Genomic DNA, 22,978 nt, shown 5'->3' on the forward strand with positions numbered 1-22,978 from the left:
TGCCTTACTGCTCGACCAAGCTACCACTTTAGAGAGTAAGGTTATATCTAACTTTAGCCTCTGTCAAACCCTTGGGGACTGTGGACTCTGTACACTCTGTACCTATTAAGGAACAGTATATACAGAGCCACTTTCTCACACATGGCACACAGGGATGTGTGCCATGTCGACTTTGTTTTGTCTTGCACCCAGACACCCAGCCTGCAAAGGCAGTGTTTGTGTGTAAGGGTACAGGGCCTCTAAGGGTGGCACAATGAGTGCTGCAGACCTTCGAGGCCTTCCCTGGTCACAAGGCCCTGGGTACCTAGGGTACCATTTACCAGGGGCTGACATGTGGCCAGGGTTTGCCAATTTGAGTTTTGTGTGTTTTAGGGAAGGAACATAGGCCCTGGGCACCTGATTGGCAGGAGTCCAGGGCACACTCAGTCAAAGTACATTCAGCAATTCAGCAAAAAGTGGGGGCATACCATGCAAGAAAGATGGCACTTTCTTGCGCACTTTCTCACATGGCATTTGATTCCCTCAATTGGGGGTATTTATTCGCGCTCTTGCGCAGGATGAATTTCGTACCATGCTTCTTGTACTACCTGACATTGCTTTTCACTGACCTTATAGTGGCGGTTCGTGGAGCTGGTTCTACCTCCACATTTTCCATTGGACGTGGCACCAGACAGGGTTGCCCCTTGCCTCCTCATTTATTTGCATTGGCTATGGGACGCCTGGGTGCGAATCGATGCACGGGTGACTGGCTTTGAATGGGCGCACGGATTGTAGGACCGTATTGCAGTGTACGCTGACGACGTGCTTTTTTCTCTTACCAATTTTAAACCGGATGGGCCGAGGTTGCTTCGCATCATGCAGATCTTCGGGAGTTGTCTGGATATATGAACCCCCGGAAGTCCACTCTGTGGGTCCCTGGGGAGACAGCGGGTCTGGGCTCCTGGGCCTAGTCTGTTCCGCTTGTTACAGGGGGGGGGGGGAGATATCTGGGAGACATTTTGTCAGACTCGCCTACTGTGTCTTTGGACAGAAATTTGGCTCCAGTATGGTAACGTGTATGGGAGGATCTTAAGACTTGGTCTCATATGCCCCTGTCCATCTATGGTAGATCAGCTATTTTTAAGGTGGTCTTGCTCCCCCGTTTACTATACCACCTGCAAAATAACCCCTACCCGATTCCTCTCAGATGATTCTGACAGGTGAATGCGGCCCTGGGACAGTTTTTGTGGGCCGATGGAGCGGCGAGAGTTGCATTACGGACGTGCTTCCAATCTACGTACTGTGGGGGACTGGCGACCTGACATTTTATCGTACTGTATGGCCTCACACCTGCTCGTCTTAAATGAATGTTAGTACGGGATAGGGCCGACCCTGCTTATGCTGTTGAACGGAGGTGTATGGGGCATTTTTCTTTGCACACTATACTCTACTCGGCACCGCTTCTTAACTTATTGCCGTCGGTTACGAAGGTTGTTTTTCAAATCTGGAGGCAAGCATTACGAAGGATGTGGGTGGTGGAATAGATTGACGCGTGAGACTCCCCTCTAGAATAACGGGCGATTGTCACAATTGGCTACTCTATCTGGGTTTCATGGCTGTGATAGTATTGGTATCTCTACTCTGGGAGACGTAATGCCGGGGGCCGGTCCTGAAGTCCTTTCAAGATCTACAGAGAACCCAATTCTATAAATATCTGCAATTCAGGCCTGCCATCTCCCCTAGTTTTGAGGGATTGGAGTCACTAGCTGAGTTCAGCCTGATTCAGGCAAAGGTGTTTATGGTGGATCTCCAAGATCAAAAGATCTCCAAAATCTACCAATCCCTGGTTACCCATAGCACCCCCACACTGCAGAAGCTCAGAGTCCTGGGAGGGCGATGTTGGGCCACTGGAGGAGGAGGAGGACTGGACGAAGGCTCTGGCCTCCCTGCGGGGGGCTGCAATAGCAGTACGTTTGTGCCTTATCAAGTTCAAGTATTTATCGGGTATATTTCACAAGGGTTAGATTGTGGAGGGCGGGATTGGTGGGCTCCCCTGTATGGCTCGGATGCGAATGGGAGGAGGGTACCCTGATGCACACGGTCTGGCGCTGCTCTGCCTTCACACGCTTTTGGAGGGAGTTATGGCCTGCCTCTCAGAGGTATTGGGCTGGGATCTTCCTTGTTCTCTGAAGCTGGTACTCTTACATGTTATAGAAGGGGTTGGGGGGCAACATATACAAACGCTTGCGTTCACTCTGGCTCAACAAGATGTTGCTAGGGAATGGAGGTCACCGGTAGCACTCTCGGTGTCCGCATGGAAGAACGGCCTGGACTTTTGCATGGGCTTGGAGAGCCCCATTTTTTTACAGCAAGAGGGTGCCCGCACAAACATTTTAAATTTTGGAAGCGATGGGCGGACTATCGAGGCTTGCTGTTGGTGCCCGTCTCTACGGCAGAGCCCCTCGACCCGGTTTAATCTCCACTCTGTTGGTGCAAGACGTGGTCCTATGTGTGATGGTATGCTACAATCATTGACGAAGGCGCATTTTCTATTAATGTGCTGCTCTGGGGCAGACTTTAGTGCGATTTGGGGGGGGTTTGTTGGGTTATGGTTTATTTGATGGTTTTTCATCTGTATTTTCCATTTTTCCTTATTATGCTTAAGTTTCTGGGTTACAGAGCTCTGCTTCATATGTGCTATTTGACGAATAAAAAAACTGCTGATGTTAATTGGTTCTTGAAAAGTTTGCAACCCTCTTTCACTTTTGGCATGTAAGAAAGTGTCTCTATATATACTATTCCCAAATAGGTACAGTGTGCACAGAGTCCACAGTCCCCAGAGGTTTGGCAGAGGCTAAAGTTAGATATAACCTTAATCCCTAAAGTGATAGCTTGGTCGAGCAGTAAGGCAGTATCAGAGGACATGGTTAAGCATTTGTTGTACACACTCAGTCAGCAAATGGTCACACACACTCAAGAACTGAACTCTAGGCCAATGGTTTGTTTAAAAATATATGGTTGTTTTATTTTAGAACCAACAATAGGTATTAAAATATAGTTTCTCAAAATGAGATGCCCTAGTTAAATACTTTGCAATATGCAATTGACATTTGTAGGTAATAGTTACAGGTTGTTGCAATAGGCAACATAATTTCAAACACAATAATACATAGAGCTCAATGGGAATTTTAAATTATATGCAATTGATTACTTTCAGGATTACTTTTCTAACTCCAGGACTGGATCCTAGATTCAGTCCTGGGACAGTTCTTGGAAACAAGTGAGTAAATATGTTTTAGTTACTGTTGGGATTTTTAAGCAATATTTTGCTATTTTAAAAGTTGACAAACTTTTTCTGATCAAATTACCAATGTTATCCTATGGAATGAAATTTACTTATCAGGTAAGTGGTGTTATGGGTTCTTTTTCTAGGTCAGTGTTGGATCCTAGATCCAGCACTAGTGTACCACCTGTAAGCAGTTGAGAAACTGCACTAAAGTTATACTGGCGATTTTTAAGGAACATTTAGATGTTTGCAAAATCGTCATTTAGAATAAATTTCATAGAAAAACAGTCAATGGTTTCCTATGGAAGAAAATTCAAGTTACGGGTAAAGTATGTTCTCATTACTTTTGTAATCCAGTGCTGGGCTCCTAGGCTCAGTACTGAGACATCTGTCTAAAACAGGTAAGTAATTACGTTTTCACAGTTGGTACGATTTTTAAAGAATATTTGTAGTTTGCAAAAATCGACAGAAGAAATTTCACAGAAAAACAGTCAATGATTTCCTATGGAAGAAATTTGAGTTGGTGGTAAGTACGGTTGTGAGTACTTTTCAGGGTCAGTGCTGGGCACAAAGATCCAACACTGGGATCTCTCCTAATAGCAGTTATTTCCGTTTTTGTTACTTGGCAGATTTTAGGTGAATATTTTAAAGATTAGAAACTCAACACTTAGAAGAAATTTCAGAAGAAACCAGTCAATGTTACCCTATGGAAAAAAAAGTGAGTTATCGGCTTTTGGGTAAGTACTCGACTGGCAAAGTTAAGGTTCTGGGCACAGACTCGGGGGTCTCCCAGGGTCAGGTAAGTACAGTTGTTACACCCTCAGCGGCACTGGGGAGGCCGGGTGCAGAGTGGGTTAGGCCCAATGTTCTCCTATGGGAGGCAGGGAGGCCTTGGTTGGTGGCTGCTGACTAGCAGGCCACGCGGCTGTGGGAGCTGGGCTCCTGGTCACTAGCTCAGGTCTAATGTGGAAGTAGGTAGGAGTAGAAGTTGCACTGCCAGGGCCACTCGGGCAGCTGGGTGCAGGGTGCTTTTGAGCCGCCGGGCGCTCAATGTTTTACAATGGAAAAGCTTAAGGACGAACAAAGGCTGCAAGCTCAGGGACGAAGATTCTTCAGGTGTGCCCACCACTTCAAGAGGTAAGTTGGGTAGTTGGAGGATAGGTAGGTACCCAGGAGTCTGGCACAGGGGGCCGCAGGGCGCCGGGGTGCCATTTGGTGTTGGGAATTCTTACCCTCTGTGAGAAAGTGGCTCTGTATATACTGTTCCCTAATAGGTACAGGGTGTACAGAGTCCACAGTCCCCCAGAGGCTGATAGAGGTCAAAGTTAGGTATGACCTTACTCTCAAAAGTGGTAGCTTGGTCGAGCAGTAAGGCAGTACCAGAGGACAGTGTAAAGCATTTATTGTACACACTCAGTCAGCAAATGGTTTCACACACTCAATAACTGAACTCTAGGCCAATGGTTTATATATATAAAATATATGCTTGTTTTATTTTTAGAACCACAAAGGGGGTAAAAATATACTTTCTCAGAATGAGAGGTTGAATATAAATACTTTTGTCTTCAGCAATAAATTTGTGTAAACAGTCACAGTTGGTTGCAATAAACAATCCTATTTCCTAAACATAACCATGCATTGAGCTCAATGGTAAATTCAGGTTATTTGTAATAAATGACTTTTCAGATTACTTTTGGAATTCCAGGTCTGGCTCCTAGAACCAGCCTTGGGTCAGTATTCAGAATCAAGTGATGAAAGTCGACTTAATAACTGTAATGATTTTTAAATAATTAGCTATTTCAAAAGTTAGCACTTAGAAAATATTTCAAGGAAAACATTCAATGGATCTCTATGGCAAGAAATTCAAATTGCAGGTAGAGTACTTTATCGTTACTTTAGTAATCCAGGACTGGGTACCTAGACCCAGGACTGGGGTCCTTATCAAAAACAGGTAAGTAATTTTATTTTGCAGAAATGGTACGATTTTAAAAGAATATTTCAAATTTGCACAAATAGACACTTAGAAGAAATTTCACAGAAAAGCAGACAATGGTTTCCTATGGGAGAAAAATGAGTTAGAGGTAAGTATAGTTGTGAACACTTTTCAGGGTCAGGGCTGGGCACCAAGATCCAGCACTGGGAGCTCACCTAGAAGCAGGTGAGTAAATTCGTTTTTGTCACTTGGCTGATTTTTGGTGAATTTTTGCAGTTTTGAAAAGTTCACACTTAGAAGATTTTTGAAGGAAAAAGCCAGTCAATGTTACCCTATGAGGAAAATGAAGTTAGCGGTTTAAGGGTAAGTACTCGACTGGCAGAGTTGAAATTCCGGGCATGGACTCAGGGGTCCCCCAGTGTCAGGTAGGTACAGTTGGTTCACCCTCAGCGGTTTCAGGACGGCCGGGTGCAGAGAGAGTTAGGCCCAATGTTATCCTATGAGGGATAGGGGGGGCCTTGGTTGGTGGCTGCTGTCTGGCAAGCCACGCGGCTGTGGGAGCTGGGCTCCTGGTCACTTACTCAGGGCAAGTGGGGAAGTAGGTTAGTGTAGAGAGGGCACTGCCAGGGCCACTCGGGCGGCTGGGTGCAGGGTGCTTTTGAGCCTTCGGGCGCTCAATGGAAATCAATGGGAATGTTCCGGTTTGGAAAAAGGCTGCAGGCTCGGGGACGAGGATGTTTCAGGTGCCACCACCACTTCGAGAGGTAAGTTGGGTAGTTGTAGGTTAGGTGGGTACCCCGGGATTGGGCACAGGGGGCCGCAGGGCGCCGGGTGCAGGGCTGCCTTTTGACGTCGGGAATCTTACCCTCTGGTTGATCGCGGTTGGGGTGGCACTTGATTCTGAGGCTGCAGGCTTCTTCCGGGATGTCGAGGGGGGTCCTTGGGTGCCGGACTCGGGGTCACAGTCGCCGTGGGGTCGTCCTCAGGGTCTTTGTCCACTCCGGCACTGGCCAGGCTTGGCTGGTGCAGAGTGTGTTGGGTCCGCGGTTCCGGGCTGCTGCCAGGGGTTAAAAATGGGTTTCTTGAGTAGAGCCTCTACTCATGGGAGTCCCAGGGGCTTAGAGCCAAAAGGTAGCCAGGTCCTCCGGGGTTGGGGAGGTTGCTGGCCACGAGAGATGCCGCGCTGGTGCAGGTTCGAGAGTCGACAGGCCGGTAGGGCTGGGGCCTAAGCAGTTGGTGTCTTCTCTTTTTAGCAGCTGCAGGGCAGGTCTTTGTTCTTCTTGCTCTTCTTGTAATTTTCTTTTTGCAGCGTGAATCTTTCTGGATTCACTATGCTGTGCATTATTCCGCGATCTTGTGGTTGGGTCCGGATTCGTAGTCTTTTCTTTGTTTTTTTTTTTTTTTTTTTTTTTGTAGCCCAGGTGGGCGTCGACGTACACCATTTGGTGCACCTCCCGTGACGTCGTCGTGCTTCCTGCGGAAGTCCCACCTTTGGGGCGCCATCTTCAGATTCTTTTTTCCGCCGTTGGGTCTGGATCGTCATCGGGAAGCTCCAGAATTACACTCGAAGGAAGAAGGAAGAAAAGCGAGTTTCGTCGATAGAAACACTAGAAGATATCAGGAAAGGAAAAGATTTCATCAGGAGCGCGAAGAAAGGAGGACCAGCGCCCTTTTCTTCGGCCTTGGAGAATGCACGCTCAGACCCTGAGCGCAATGGACAAGACGCCATTCAAGTTCTGCCCAAACTGCCACCACAAGTTCGCGCAGAGAGACCAGCATCCGGTCTGCAACCTCTGCCTACCGGTCGATCACCAGAGTATCGACTGCAACGCCTGCTCAGCCTTCGCGCCGAAGACACTCAGGGTGAGAGAGCGGCAGAGAAGGGCCAACGCCAGCATGGACGGCAAGGGGAAGCCCCCGACGCTCTACGCTCTGGGCCTCTCCTCAGACGACGAGGACAACGTCGCCGAGACAGCCGAAAACTTCACGGTCGTAGAGACCGACAAGAAAAAAGAAGACTAGGTAAGAGAATCGTCGAGCGCAAAACAAAAAGTACCTCGACAACACGAGGGTGACTCGAGAAAATCTGAGTCAAAGTCCACGAAGGGAGCCCCGGCGCCGAAAACTTCGACGTCCAAAGGGGGAACCACGGACAAGAGGCCGAGCGGATCCTTAGATAAGGACTCCCCGGTGCCGAAAGACGCCGAAAGGCAAGGGTCGTCGAAATCATCCCATGAAACGGGCCGATCGACGCAGAAAGAACGTTCGACGTCGACGCAAGGTTCATCGAAAAGACCCGCGGTCGGCGCCGAAAGCATCTCCGAGATGGAGAAGAAGAAGAGGCGGCTCGAGGCCGAGATGGAGAACATCCTTCAAAGAAAGAAGGAGTTCGACGCCAGAATGAAGGAATTCAAGATTCCAACGGTTCCATCAGCGGACGTCGAGGAGGTCGAAGACGAGTTCGACGCCGAAGGGCTGACAAGGGAACTCGAAGAGGAAGAAGAGCCCTATTATGAGGGAGAAGCCGAGGAAGAAGACCAACGGTCGTTCTACGAATCGGCGGCATCTACCAGCAACGACGTCGAATGGCACGATCTCGACACCGAAAACCCGGAGGAGCCCGTGGACATGTACCCTTCGAGGCCTTCGCCACCCGACGACATCGGGGTCTACAATATGGTGGTCAGGAGCGCAGCAATGGCCTTCGGCGTCAAACTCGACGAGGAGAAACCGAAAGCCGATTTTCTCGTCGAGACACTGCTCCCCATCCAGACAAGGAGCCAGTTCCTCCCCATGCTACAAAGCGTGATGAATCCGGGGAGAGAAGCCTTCAAGGAACCTGCAACCTGCCGGTCGATCACGCCCAGGACAGAGAAGAAATATAAGCACTCCTCCCTGGACCCCCCTTACATCAAGGGTAGCGTGACCGCGGACTCCATCATAGCCTCCACGGCCAGGAGAAGGGCCAACGTACCAGCAACTTCGGGCCCACCCCCGGATAAGGAGAGCAGGAGGATTGACCTCACAGGAAGGAAGGTCGAGAGGAACGCCGCAATGCACTGGCGCATGGCGAATTCAAATGCACTCCTCAATAGACACCAGTACCAGCACTGGGATGAGATGGGGGAGTTAGTAAAGCACCTCCCAGAAGAATTCCGGCAGAGAGCCTCTCACCTGATGGATGAAGGCAAAAACATCGCCAACTCCTGCATAAAGACGGCGTTGGATGGGGCAGAGACTTCAGCAAGACTCATGGCCATAGGGGTCACAGAGAGGAGGCATGCATGGCTAAGAATCTCGGGATTCAAACCGGAAGTGCAGAACAACATCCTTGGCACCCCCTTCAATGGAGAGACACTGTTCGGAGCAACAGTGGACGACAAGCTCACCCAGCTGAAAAAAGAAAACGAGACGGCGAGGTCCATGGGGGCCCTACAGCTGAGGGGAATGAGGCGAGGAAATCCCTCGAAGACCCTACGGTAGGGGAGGAAGCCAGCAGGGGACGTCGCACCAGGCGTTCCAACAAGGTCAGCAGGGTGAAGGTCACGGACAAGGTCAACAGAAGCAAAACTGGCAATATCAACCTCGGGGCCAGTCCTTTCGCGGGAGAGGGAACGGACGTGGCCAAAGGAGGAGAGGGGGCGAACAGCCCTCGACAAAGTGACTCAGCACGCAAGAGGACGCCTACCCTCGTCAGGACCCCAAGGGTGAGGCGCAAAAAAGTGTCATCAGGGGGAAGAGAAAATTCAAGAGCCTACGAGCATACGACACCAGTAGGCGGAAGACTGAGGTTCTACCTTCAGGAGTGGCGGCGTATAACCACAGACAAGTGGATACAGAACGTTGTGCAGTACGGGTACTGCGTAGATTTGGAGAAAAGACCTCCAAACAGGAAACCAAGGGGAAGACTGAGATCGGCCCAAGAACTGGCAATACTCAGAGAAGAAACGCGGAAACTCCTGCAAAAGGGAGCCATAGAGACAGTGCCGAACAGAGAACGCAACAAAGGGGTCTACTCAAACTACTTCGTGGTCCCGAAGGTAGACGGAGACCTCAGACCCATACTAGACCTCCGTTACCTAAACAAGTTCATCAGAACGCAAAGGTTCAAAATGACTTCACTCCAGGAGGTTCTGCCACAGATAAGAGAAGGGGACTTCATGGTCACCGTGGACCTCAAGGATGCCTACCTTCACATCCCAATAAACAGAAGGCACAAGGGCCTTCTGAGATTCAACATCGAACAAGAACACTACCAGTTCACGACCCTGGCCTTCGGATTAAAATCAGCACCAAGGGTCTTTACAAAATGCCTGTCGGCGGTAGCGGCGCACCTACGAAGGCAGGGAATACATGTCTACCCCTACTTGGACGACTGGCTGGTCAAGGCAAACTCACGCGGAAAGTGCGAGAGGCACGCAAAACGCGTAACAGACACCCTCACAAAAATGGGATTCTCGATCCACTGGGGAAAATCTTCGATGGAACCAGAGCAGGTGAAGATTTTCCTGGGGGCAAAGATCAACTCCCGCAACAGTACAGTAGTGCCCAGCGAGAGGAGGACAGAGGCTCTACTGAAGGAGGCGAAGCTCTACCAGAAGGGGCGAGCTCTGACAGTGAGGGCTGTGAGCAAGATGATGGGGATGATGGCGTCCTGTATCCAGCTGGTGCCGAATGTACGCCTGCACATGAGACCATTCCAGGAATGGCTACAACAACAATGGTCACAAGCAAACGGAAGCTGGGAGGATCTAGTGGTTGTTACGCACGCAGTGCAGGAGGAGATAACTTGGTGGAACAGAGGCAACATAACAGCAGGGAGAAGCCTGACACCACCAATCCCAACAGTGACCATTACCACGGACGCATCGCAGAAGGGATGGGGAGCGCACATGGACAACCTCAGAGTGAGGGGTCTATGGGCCCCAGCAGATGCGGTCCGCCATATCAACTAACTCGAGTTGAAAACAATCCTGCTAGCCCTGAAGGCATTCCAGAGGCACCTGTTCAACAAGAAGGTGTTGGTCCAAACAGACAACACCACGGCGATGTTCTACATCAACAAACAAGGGGGGACACAGTCGTTCCCGCTCTCATCCCTACCTCAGGAGATTTGGAGATGGGCCATACCTCTCAGGATAGATCTACTGGCAATTCACCTACCGGGGAAGGACAATGTAGAGGCAGACTGGCTAAGCAGGCAGACCTCAGCATCACACGAGTGGGAGCTCAATGGCCAGGAAACGGAGAAACTCTTCCGGAGATGGGGGACTCCCACAATAGACCTTTTTGCAACACGCCACAATGCAAAATGCCAAAGCTTCGCGTCCAGGCAACCAGATCAGCAATCCGAGGGAAATGCCCTATGGATAAGCTGGTCGAGGACATTTGCCTACGCCTTTCCACCGATAACCCTGTTGCACAGAGTGCTCGACAAGTGCAGAACCAGCAACATGACCCTGATCCTGGTGGCTCCGCAGTGGGCGAGGCAGACATGGTTCTCACAAATTCAAGAAATGGCACAAGGCGACCCATACAGGTTCGAGAGGAGGAAGGACCTGCTCTCAATGCAAAACGGAGAGGTCCTGCACCCAGAGCCAGAGACCCTCAACCTGGCGGCATGGCTCCTGAAGACATAGAGTTCGCGCACCTAAGATTGCCGCCGAGCACGATGCGAGTGCTACGGGAGGCGAGGAAACCAACTACACGAAAATGCTACAGCGCAAAATGGAAGAGGTTCACTGTGTGGTGCCGGAAAAAGGGCCTGCAAAACAGAATGACAAGAGACTCAACAGTACTGAGGTACCTCACACACCTTCTAAAGAGTAACCTCTGCTCGAGCTCACTAAGGGTACACCTAGCGGCCATCGTGGCCTACACCAGAGGTGAAAAAGGTGGAAGTTTCTTCAGCTCGCAGGTGGTGAGGAGATTCATGGAAGGAGCCAAAAGGATGGCCCCCCCGAAAAGGTTGCCGCCGCCGGCATGGAATCTGAATGTGGTCCTGACGGAGCTCATGAGGGCACCGTTTGAACCCATTCACAAGGCCACACTGCAGATGTTGACTATGAAAACAGCCTTCCTGGTGGCAATAACCTCACTACGCAGGGTGAGCGAGCTTCAAGCGCTAACGCTGCAGGAACCCTACATTCAGATTCACAAAGATAGAATAGTCCTGAGAACGGACCCACACTTCATGCCAAAGGTAGTGTCGGCGTTCCACATAAATCAGGCTATCCAGATACCAAGTTTCTTCCAAAACCCGACTACAAACGCAGAAAAGGCACTGCACACCCTCGATGCCAGAAGAGCGGTGATGCACTACATTGAGAGAACCAAGGAACTCAGGAAGTCGAAACAGCTGTTTGTGTCCTTTGCTACTAGCTTCATAGGTAGACCAGTGACTAAGGGCACCATCGCAAGGTGGATTGCCCTCACTATTCAATTCTGCCACAAACAGGCTGGACAGGAGCTAGCGGAGGGGCCGCAGGCTCACTCCACAAGGAAGAAAGGGGCCACCGTGGCCTTCCTGGCGAACACGCCCATCCAGGACATATGCCTCGCGGCAACTTGGGCATCTGTGCACACGTTCACGAAACACTACTGCGTGGACATTCAGATGAACAAGGAAGCACAGGTTGGACAGAAGGTGCTTCAGCACATTTTCAACGACCAACGCTCATCTACCACCCAGCCGCCACAGAACTAGGAAAACCGCTACAAAATCGATGCACAGCATAGTGAATCCAGAAAGATTCACGCTGCAAAACGAATAGTTTCTTACCTGTCGGTGTAGTTTTGCAGCTTGAAGATCTTTCTGGATTCACTAGCGAACCCACCCACCTCCGCCAGGAAGATGAGGCTGGAGGAAGAGGGGGTAAAATGGAAAAGATCAAAGAAATACAAACCAATGGGTCCTGGTCCTGGGGTGGGTACACCCCCTATCCTGCCTCTCTCCTGTGGGAGGGGGGGCAGTAGCCTAATCCTGATAGGGTAGGGCCTCCCATCTTCAAGATGGCGAGAGCCCGGAGATGTGCTTCACCTTGCCTCCCCCACCTGAGGGGTGGGGTGGGCAGGCTGGCACATCCCCTGTCCTTGTATGGGGTTTCCGGCCAAGCTTCCCGTCAGAGTGGGGGGTTGCAGTGGCCTGGGGAAACTCCAAATGGCGGCCTGCCTTTGAAGCTTCCCTTTGCTCATCCTGGGGGAGGAGATTTCTCACCTCACCCAGGATGTGCATTGTTGCAGGCCCGGGAGAGCCGGGGCTCTCCCACCCAGGGGTCCAGCAACGTGTCTGCTGTGTGGCAGCCTGGGCAGCCTCAGAGCAGACGTGGATTGTAAGTTAGCTGTAAGGGGGCATCTCTAAGATGCCCTCTGGGGTGCTTAGTACATTAAATCCTACACTGGCATCAGTGTGGGTTCAATGTGCTGAGAAGTTTGATACCAAACTTCCCAGGCTTCAGTGTTGCCAATATGGTGCTGTGGAACTCGTGTTTGACAAGCTCTCAGCACCATGTACTCTTAAATGACAGCACTGCACTTACAGTGCCCAGGAATGGACCCGGGTACTGTAGGGGCACAGGGCTCCTGCTCCTGTGCCCACACCATAGGCGTAATGCACCCAGCTAGAGGGGTGGCTGACATATGCCTTGGCAGTGTAGGTGATGGGCATGGTACACAGTGATGTGTGCCATGTCGACTTTGTTTTGTCCTGCACCCAGACACTCAGCCTGCAAGGGAAGTGTGTGTGTACGGGTACAGGGCCTCTGAGGGTGGCACAATGAGTGCTGCAGCCCTTAGAGGCCTTCCCTGGCCACAAGGCCCTGGGTACCTAGGGTACCATTTACTAGGGGCTGACATGTGGCTAGGGTTTGCCAATTTGGAGTTTGTGTGGTTTAAGGAAGGAACATAGGCCCTGGGCACCTGATTGGCAGGAACCCAGGGTACACTCATCGAAGTACATTCAGCAATTTAGCAAAAAGTGGGGGCATACCATGCAAGAAAGATGGCACTTTCTCACACCCTCAGATTGCGGTTGGGGGGGTCCCTGGTTCTGAGGCTGCAGGCGATGTCGGGAGCGTCGAGGGGGTCCTTGGTTGCCGGATTCGGGGTCACAGTGGCCGGGGGGACATTCTCGAGGTCTTTGTCCACTCCAGCACAGGCCAGGCTTGGCGGGTGCAGGGTTTGTGGTTCCAGGCTGATGCCAGGGGTTAGATACTTGCTTTGAGCAGAGCCACTGCTCGTGGTTGTTCCAGATGCTTAGTCATAAGGTAGTCCGGTCCTCCGGGTTTGTGAGGTTGCTGGCCACAGGAGGTGCCGGGATTTAGCAGGTTCGAGGGTCGACAGGCCGGTAGGGCTGGGGCCAAAGCAGTTGGTGTCTTCCTGTTCTTAGCGGCTGCTGGGCAGGTCTTCTTTCTTCTGGCTCTTCTTCGGATTCTGAAATCTGGGGAAGGAGGGTTCAGGGTGCCCCTAAATACTAAATTTAGGGGCGTTACAGGTAGGTAAAGGGCAGGGACCACTGGGTCCCTGTCCTGGGGTGGGTACACCCCCTATCCTGCCACTCTCCAGTGGGAGGGGGGCAGTGGCCTAATCCTGATTGGGCAGGGCTCCCCATCTTCAAGATGGCGAGAGCCCAGGGATGTGTTTCACCTCGCCTCCCCCATCTGAGGGGTGGGGTTGGCAGAGGCTTGCACACCCCCTGTCCTTCCTTGGGGTTTCCGGCCAGTCTTCCCGCCAAAGTGAGTGTTTAGAACCGGTAGGGGCCAGTTGCTGAGTACAGCAAGTGGCCTGGAGAAGCTCACAAAGGCGGCATGCCTTTGGAGCTTCCTCTGCCCATCCTGGGGGAGGAGACCTAGCACCTCGTCCAAGATGTGCATTGTTGCAGGCCCAGAAGAGCGGATGGCTCTTTACCCAGGGGTCCAGCAATATGTCTGCTGTGTGGCAGCCTAGGCAGCCCTTCAGACCAGACGTGGATTGTAGGTTAGGTTCAGTGGGCATCTCTAAGATGCCCTCTGTTGTGCATGGTACATTAAATCCTGCACTGGCATCAGTGCGGGTATAATGTGCTGAGAAGTTTGATGCCAAACTTCTCAGTCTTCAGTGGAGCCATCATGGTGCTGTGGAGTTCGTGTTTGACGAGCTTCCAGCACTATATACTCTTAAATGGCAGCACTGCACTTACAGTCCCCAGGAATGGACCTGGGCACTGTAGGGGCACAGGGCTCATGCTCCTGTGCCCACACCACTGGCATAGGGTACCCAGATAGAGGGGTGGTTGATGTATGCCATGGCAGTGTATGTTGTGGGCATGACACACAGGGATGTGTTCATGTCTACTGTTTTGTCCTGTACCCAGACACTTAGCATACAAGGGCAGTGTGTTTGTGTTAGTCTCTAAGGGTGGCACAGTAAGTGCTGCAGCCCTTGGAGGCCTTCCCTGGTCACAAGGCCCTGGGTACCTAGGGTACCATTTACCAGGGGCTTATATGTGGCCAGGGTTTGCCAATTTGGGTTTTAGGGAAGGAACCATAGGCCCTGGGCACCTGATTGGCAGTCCAGGGCACACTTAGTCAAAGTAATTAAGCAAAAAGTGGGGGCATACCATGCAAGAAAGATGGCACTTTCTCACATGCCCTTTATCATGCCTCAGTGGGACCTTAATCTGTTTTTTCTTTTCTGATGTGCACTTATTTTGAGCCATTGCACTATTGTCCTCTCAGGCTCCTTGTCATCAAGGCGGTCTTCCTGGTGGCAATAACATCTGCCCGAAGGGTCAGTGACCTTCAGGATTTGTCATTCAAGTCTCCGTACCTGAACATTTACCCAGACAAACTGGTTCTTTGCACTAGAGCTTCCTTTCTGCCGAAAGTTGTCACTCCCCATCATGTAAGCTAGTCAATCAGCCTGTCTACTTTCTAGGTTCAGGACTGTCCCCTTTCAGGGCCCTAGTTTTCCACACCAGTGATCAGTGTTCTTCGTGGCTCCACGCTCCGGTCGTGGAAAGCTGCAAAAATAAACTGGTATCAGCCAGCACACTGGGGTAGTGCCTATATAGGCAGTGCTCACATCTTTTCCGGTGCAGACGACGTCACGCAGAGGCAAGCTACGCATGCAGGTAATACTGTTCATGAAAAATTTAGGATCCAGTCTGGGGCCGGGGATAATTTGAAGGTAAGGAATCTACACCTGGATAGTCTCTACCAGAAAAGGCATTACCGAAGGTTAAGTAACTTGGTGTACTAGGCAAGTTGTACATCTTCTCCAAGCCATCCAAGAACTATACCATTATGTTAATTTTTATTTTTTTAACTCCTCACCTTTAAACTGTGGAATAGGAGTAAAAGATCCACATTATCAAGGTAGAATAGCTAGGTAATTGACTATTTGACTAATTGACTATTTTTAGTAAGCGATGCAAACTGCTTCTGGAGTATAAAGCAATTTAGTCGTTGGGTGTGTGGTACTAGGAGAATGGCTAGATTCATGTAGTACTAGATTGGTGTAGTATTTAGTGGTGGTACTGTGAGTGAGAAGTTTGTTTAGTTAATGTTAAGCACATCTGACTTGCTCAAGAATTTCAAAGTGCTTTAAGAATACTGGATTATTTTATGTAACTGAAAACAATTTCAGTAACTGAAGTTTAAAACTGCTTATTTTTGAGCTTTTATGATTTTTAATTTCCTTTAATGTCAACCAATGTATATTCTATACTCATTTTTTTGTTGTTGACATCATTAAATCTTGAGTTGTTTTTGTGTCATTAAGTATTTCAACTTGTCTCTGTTTAGGATGCGGGAATTGGAATCTGGTGCCAGGTCAGCAAGCTCCAAATATTGCCGGAAATAGAAACTGGCCTAACAATCCAATTCAGCAGACTCAACCAGCTCAGTATCCTACAGGAGGCCCAAACTGGAATCAAGGCATAATGCAAAATCAACCTGCATTGGATCCTGGAAACTGGGATCGGGGACCAATGATGCAAGTTAGGCAGGGCTTGAAGCCCACAGCTGGCTATGCTCAGCCTGCCCCATTGGGTAGACCAGACATGTTTGGACCAAAAGGCATTGGATCAGAGTTAAGCCAGTTTGCTCCAAAGGAATCTTGTGGGCCAGGTTCATTTTCCTCTGGAAGCAGTAGTTTTGGAAATGAATATGGTCCTACTGGTCGTGCCCCTCTCCTAAGCAGCATGCCTGGAGCCCCACCACAACTTTTCGTACAGACAAATCCTTCTGCTCCTGCTATGAATAAAATGCTTGATGTTCCGAGAAGTGACCCTGTGGCAAACAGGTTTATGAGAGGTTTACCAGACCAAGGGACAATGCATCAACCTGTCGCTCCCGGAGGTTTCCGTTCAAATGTACCTACTAATTATAACACTGGACCAAAAATGCTGCCTGCAAATATTAATACTGATGGAAGGATTGGCAATGTTGGCTACTCTCAGTTCATGCCTCCAAATAGCCATTTGAATGCTGATCGTGCTCCTCATGGTCCTCTGTTGCCAATGGCATCAGAGAAGAAAGCAAGTCCTCTCACTGCGGAAATTCTTAATAGGATTCGTGGAAAAGATGTGAAGTCTGCTTCAGCTATTCTCAGCTCTCTTGTGGCTTCAAATCCAGCACTTCAAAGTAAGTTATCACTTTATGCTTAGAAGTTGTGGAACGAGATGACCGCCCTTAGTGCCTGATTTGGGGTAGGGGAGTGTGAGAGCCCTAATGCAAATTTGCAGGCTCCTATCTGTTTTTTAATGTGGGGAAACCGCTTATTGTGTGCCTGTAGAGAGTCTGCTGGCATAGTCATAAGTGTCTGCTTCTCCGTCACAGGGCTGTTCCCTTCAATGCACATGGGGATCTAATGCAGATTTAGCCTGCTTGGTAAGGCACATTGACAGTGAAATTAAACAATATTCCCACAGCACAGGGAGAAAATCTGGTCTTCCCTTTTTAGGTCTCGCCTTGCTATCGCATGAGCGATCGCAAAGCGAGACTATTGTAAAAGGGCATTTCAAAGCGCTCCCAAAAAGCGGATTGCATTGCTAGCACGCGTACAATCACGCGCTTGGTGCCGCCATGCACTCCGCTTTTTGGGAGCACTTCAAAGGGTTTGCTCCCCCGCCCCCAAGCGCGCGCGCGCCACGCCGGGCTTGTCTTTTTTTTTTTTTATAACTTTAAGCGTGAGGCGAATGCTTGTTTTGGTTTGTTATCCAGAAGCAAGCTTTTTCTGAGGGTTTGTTTCTGAAAAAGAACGTTAAGCAGCTCACCATGACTTAATGGCTTATCCGGCACTCATTTCTGATGCAACTCCAACCATACTGCTCAGTGTAAGGATAGAGGCAATGGAGCATAGGGTACTTAGAATTTTGGTATATTGATTAAGACGCTGTAGCTTAACGGCAATCGCATTTATATGATTGGCTGGTTAGTACCCTGTATTGGGTTGTGCACAGCTGTGGGAACAAACCCAGGGTGCTCAATATAGTTTTGGAGCCATCTTGTGGCTCTCTGATCTTTTACCCACAGTGACATGGAAGGCATTTTTTTTCTTTATCTGTGACAAAGAAATGTCAGTGCTCAGCTTCATTGACTCTACCGCTGGTACATTATACATTGGGTGAGTCATTTATATTGATTTTTACATGTGCCCAGTTTATCTTGTGTTCTCGTGCAACTAGTGTATTAGACTGTTGTATTACGATTCTCTGTCTAAGGCTCCCAGTTTTTCATTTGTACTGATAAATACGGACAGAAAACATTTATGTTCGAGGCATATGAGCTGCAGATTATACACTGTGCATATATCGCCATCTGGTGTTGGGCCCGGATGTTTGCAGTTTGTTTTTCTTCTTGGAAAGTCTTTGGAAGTCACGAGTTCGGTGACTCCTTCTTCGGTCCGTACTGCGCATGGGCTTCGGCTCCATCCTCAGATTGTTTTTTTTCCGCCATCGGGCTCGGATGTAATACTTCGTGCTCCGGTTCCGAACTTTTCCAGTTCAACCTTCGACGAAAAATTCTCGTTCATCGAGATCCTTCAGATAAAATCATCTTCATCATCTCTCTCTTCGGCACTTCTTCGATTCCAGGCATCGACGGCGGCTTTCGGCCTATCTCGACTCCGGTCTCGGCTGATGGAAAGGACTCCCTTCAAGAAGTGCCCTAAATGTGGGTCTAAATTTCCCCACACCGATTTACATCAGGTGTGCAACCTTTGCCTCTCTCCCGAACACGAGGCTCGAGACTGTCCCGCCTGCAAGTCTTTTAGGTCGAAAAAGACTATTCGAGATCGAAGGGCTCGACGCAGCATGGCGCACTCCTCGACCTCGGCTCCACTCGACATAGTCGGGGACGACGTCGAAGCTCCGGGGCAGCAGCACACCGAACAGGAAGACGACCTAGTCAGTGCTTCCGAAGCCGACGACTCCGACGTGGAGGACATCACACCGGCACAGAGGGTCGTGAGTACTCTACCCCCTCCCACACCCGCACCCAAAAAGGCTTCAGTTACGCCTTCGCCTCCGAGCCTAGGCAAAACCAAACAACCCACTTCGATCACCCCACCTTCGGGCCCGGTGAAGAAGCCTCATAAGCCTCCCTGCGGCTCGGGCTCGAGCCAGCCTACTAGCGGTGCCGAAAAACACCCTTCGGCACTGAAGAAGACATCGACCCCCACACCGAGCTCCGTTCCAAAGCCATCGGTGTCGAAACCTGGCCTCTCGGTGCCGACCAAACATAAAACCCTCGGCGCCGATATTCCCGTGCCGAAGCCTACCTCGGCACCGAACAAAAAATCTGAGGTCACAAAGAAGCACGGCACAGATAAACCGAAAAAGCCGTCGGTCCCAAAAACGTCGGCGCCGACCGATCAATCGGTGCCGGAGGAACTATTCACGCCAGATCCTTAACAAGACTTTAACAAAGGATCCAAAGACTGGACATTTAACATTGTCTTCAAAGAAAACACATTTGGACAAACCAGCTCCACCTCCACCACCAAAGAGGAAGGACTGTGCTTCCTCCCCTTTCAGAGTACCTTCCCCACCTCCTCCATCTCAGCCCCCTCCACCTTCTCCACCCTTGCCTCATCGCTCTCCAACTCCGTCTCCAGACCATGATGACCAAGGGGACCCGTACTATTATCCAACAGATGCCCCTCAAGACCTCACCCCTCCGGGATCCCCAGACCCATGGGATGATTATAATATCCCAGATGTCCCTCAGGATGATCTTTATCCATCCAGGCCATCCCCACCAGAGGACTCCTTAGGGTTCCACCATTTGCTACAAAGGGCGGCACACTATCATGGGGTGGAGTTACATACTGATCCAGTTGAGGAAGACTTTCTACTTGACACCTTTGACATCGCAGATAAATCTACTGCCATACTACCCATGCTTAAAGGGGTAATCAAACATGCCACAGAGGTTTTTAAAGACCCAGTCAGGGCTAGGGTCCTAAACCCCCAAATAGAAAAGAAATATAAGGCCGCCCCCACAGATCCTGCCTGTATTAAAGGACCTGCCCCATTGGATTCACTAGTGGTATCCACAGCTAGGAAGCGATCAAATTCTCAGTCATCAGGTGAAGCTCCACCACCTGACAAGGAGTCCAAGCTCCTAGACTCGTCAGGGAAACGCACTGCCTCACAAGCTGCCAATATATGGCGTATCGCCAACACGCAAGCGCTGTTGGCAAGGTACGACAGAGCGCACTATGATGAGCTGGAGGCTATCATGCAACATCTCCCAGAAAAATATAAGAATAGGGCTAATGAACTAATCCAAGAGGGAAAAACCATCACCAACCCCCTCTATAAGATGTGCACTGGATGCAGCAGACACCGCTTCCAGGGCCATAAACACTAGTGTTCTCCTTCGCCGCCACGCCTGGCTCAGAGTTTCAGGTTTTAAGCCAGAGGTACAGGCCTCTATATTAAACCACCCTTTTGACCAGCAACACTTATTTGGTCCAAAAGTAGACGAAGCCCTCAAAGATGAAAAAAGATACAGATACGGCGAAGTCTATGGGAGCCCTACAGTCCCACCCTCCTAGGCGCTCTTTTCGCCGCTCGTCCATTCGAGGCACCGGCAGGGGCTACTCCTCGGATAGCACCTCTACATCCTACAAGTCCCCTCCTCAGTCTACATTCACAAGGGGTTATCAAAGAGGCGGATATAGAGGAAACAATAATAAGGCAGAGGCAAAACCAACACCGCCCGCTCTGCCACACCGCCTACCCAATGACTTCCCTCCGCTCCCCCCAGACCATTCCACTCCGGTCGGGGGCAGACTACAAAACTTCTTTCACGTCTGGGAGACCATCACCTCAGACAAGTGGGTGACACAAATTATTAGTTCAGGGTACTGTCTCTAATTAACATCCACCCCCCAAATATTCCACCCAGGCACCGCCCAATGTCGCAAGAACATGCCACATTGCTAAAACAAGAGGTAATCTCCCTCCTGCAAAAAGCAGGCTATAGAGCAAGTCCCCATCAGTCAACAAAATTTAGGGGTCTACTCCCTGTACTTTCTGATACCAAAAAGAGACGAGACTCTACGACCCATTCTTGATCTCCGGGCCCCTAAATACATACATACATTCAGAACATTTTCACATGGTAACCCTCCAACAAGTTCTTCCACTCCTCTGCCAGAACCATCTTCTCACCACACTGGACTTGAAAGACGCATACTTTAATATTCCAATACACCCTGCTCACAGAAAGTACCTCAGATTTGTAGTGGACGGCCAGGCCAACATTATCAGTTCAAGGTTCTCCCCTTCGGCGTCACAACAGCACCAAGGGTATTCACCAAATGCCTAGCGGTAGTGGCGGCACACCTCAGAAGACAACACATTCACGTCTTCCCTTATTTGGACGACTGGCTAATAAAAGCTATGTCCTACAACCAATGTGTGCAACATACCGCGACTACAATCCTACTACTTCACCAGCTAGGTTTCACGGTGAACCACCAAAAGTCCCACCTAATACCGTCTCACACAAAGCAATACCTCGGTGCCACTATAGACACCTCAAAAGCTATAGCCTACCCCAATCCAGCCAGGATCGCAAGCATCCAAGCCTTGCGTCAAAGGTTCATTCTTCAACACACTCTCCCAGCCAGAGTGTTTATGCAACTCATATGTTTGATGGCCTCTTGCATTTTCATAGTGCCTCACGCAAGACTCCAGATGCGTCCACTCCAGGAGTGCTTGGCACGCCAGTGGAACCAGGCCCAGGGGCAACTGACGGATCTGGTGTTGGTAGACTGTCGTACCCATCGCTCTCTGCAGTGGTGGAACACCGCGAACCTTTCCAAAGGTCGACCGTTCCTGGACCCGGTTCCACAGGTAATCCTAACAACGGATGCTTCGCTCTCCGGCTGGGGAGCTCATCTGTTACACCTCACAGTGCAAGGCGTATGGACACCACAACAAAAATTACTCAACATAAACCATCTGGAGTTATTGGCAATCTTTCTAGCCCTAAAATCCTTTCAAAGGCAAATTTCAGCCAAAGCAGTCCTCATTCGCACAGACAATATGACTGCTATGTACTACATTCAAAAACAGGGGGACACACACTCTCCACAGCTCTCTCGACTAGCACAGAGCATATGTAGATGGGCAATTCCGCAAAAAATCTTTCTCCTGGCCCAACATGTCCCAGGGATACAAAACACCATGGCAGATCTGCTCAGCAGACAAGCGCAACAAATGCACGAATGGGAACTTCACCCACAAGTTCTTCACCCATTCTTTCAGAAGTGGGGGCATCCTCAGATAGACCTCTTCGCCACCCACGAAAACAAAAAATGCCCAAGCTTCGCCGCCAGATACCCACACCCATTGTCCAAAGGCAATGCGATATGGATGAACTGGTCAGGCAAATTTGCATACGCCTTTCCGCCTCTCCCGCTAATTCCATTAGTGGTAAGGAAGCTACAACAGCATTCCCTCACGCTCATTCTGGTAGCTCCAACATGGGCCAGGCAACCGTGGTACACCACACTGCTACAACTCTCTGTAGTACCACACCAAAAATGACACCTTTCACCATGCCTCCTAACCCAGAACCATGGAGAGATCAGGCACCCGGACCCAGCTCAGCTCAACCTTGCGATCTGGCTCCTGAAATCTTAGAATTCGGATACCTCAACCTTCCACCTGATTGCATGAACATTATCAGGGAGGCTAGACGCCCAACTACTCGGGCATGCTATGCCGCAAAGTGGAAAAGATTTGTTATCTACTGCCGTAACACAATCAACCCTTTAGATGTATCCATACAGCACATCATATGTTACCTGCTCCATCTACAAAGGTGTAACCTAGCGTACACATCCATCCGGTTACACCTCGCAGCAATTGCTGCTTACCTCCAAAACAGGCAGCATTTATCACTTTTCAGGGTACCTGCCATTAAAGCTTTCATGGAAGGCCTTAAAAGAGTAATTCCACCCAGAGTACCGCCCTCACCTGTGTGGAATCTAAACATAGTTTTTACAAGGCTAATGGGACCGCCTTTCGAACCACTGCATAAATGTGAGCTGCAATTCCTTACATGGAAAACAGCTTTTCTAGTAGCTATCACTTCCCTTAGAAGAGTTAGTGAAATACAAGCGTTCACTATACAACAACCTTTTCTACAGATGCATCAGAACAAGGTTGTGCTTCGCACAAACCCAAAATTCCTGCACAAGGTCATTTCCCCCTTCCATCTGAATCAATCGGTAGAATTACCGGTTTTTTTCTCGCAACCTCAATATGTTGCAGAAAGAGCTCT

The 22,978-nt window shown here is 49.8% G+C and overlaps 1 protein-coding gene across 3 annotated transcripts in view; it reads left to right on the forward strand.

Annotated features, from left to right (window-relative positions):
• Positions 1-22,978, forward strand: part of LOC146822665 (uncharacterized) — a 550,662-nt gene that overhangs the window by 493,794 nt on the left and 33,890 nt on the right. For all 3 annotated transcript variants that reach the window (XM_085606858.1, XM_085606859.1, XM_085606857.1), the window contains one exon: positions 15,980-16,819. In XM_085606858.1, the coding sequence (XP_085462984.1) occupies positions 15,980-16,819 (840 nt within the window). The remainder of the gene's footprint in view (positions 1-15,979; positions 16,820-22,978) is intronic.

The sequence above is a fragment of the Triturus cristatus genome, chromosome 5_2, assembly GCF_964204655.1.
Source record: "Triturus cristatus chromosome 5_2, aTriCri1.1, whole genome shotgun sequence".
Classification (NCBI taxonomy): Eukaryota; Metazoa; Chordata; class Amphibia; order Caudata; family Salamandridae; genus Triturus; species Triturus cristatus.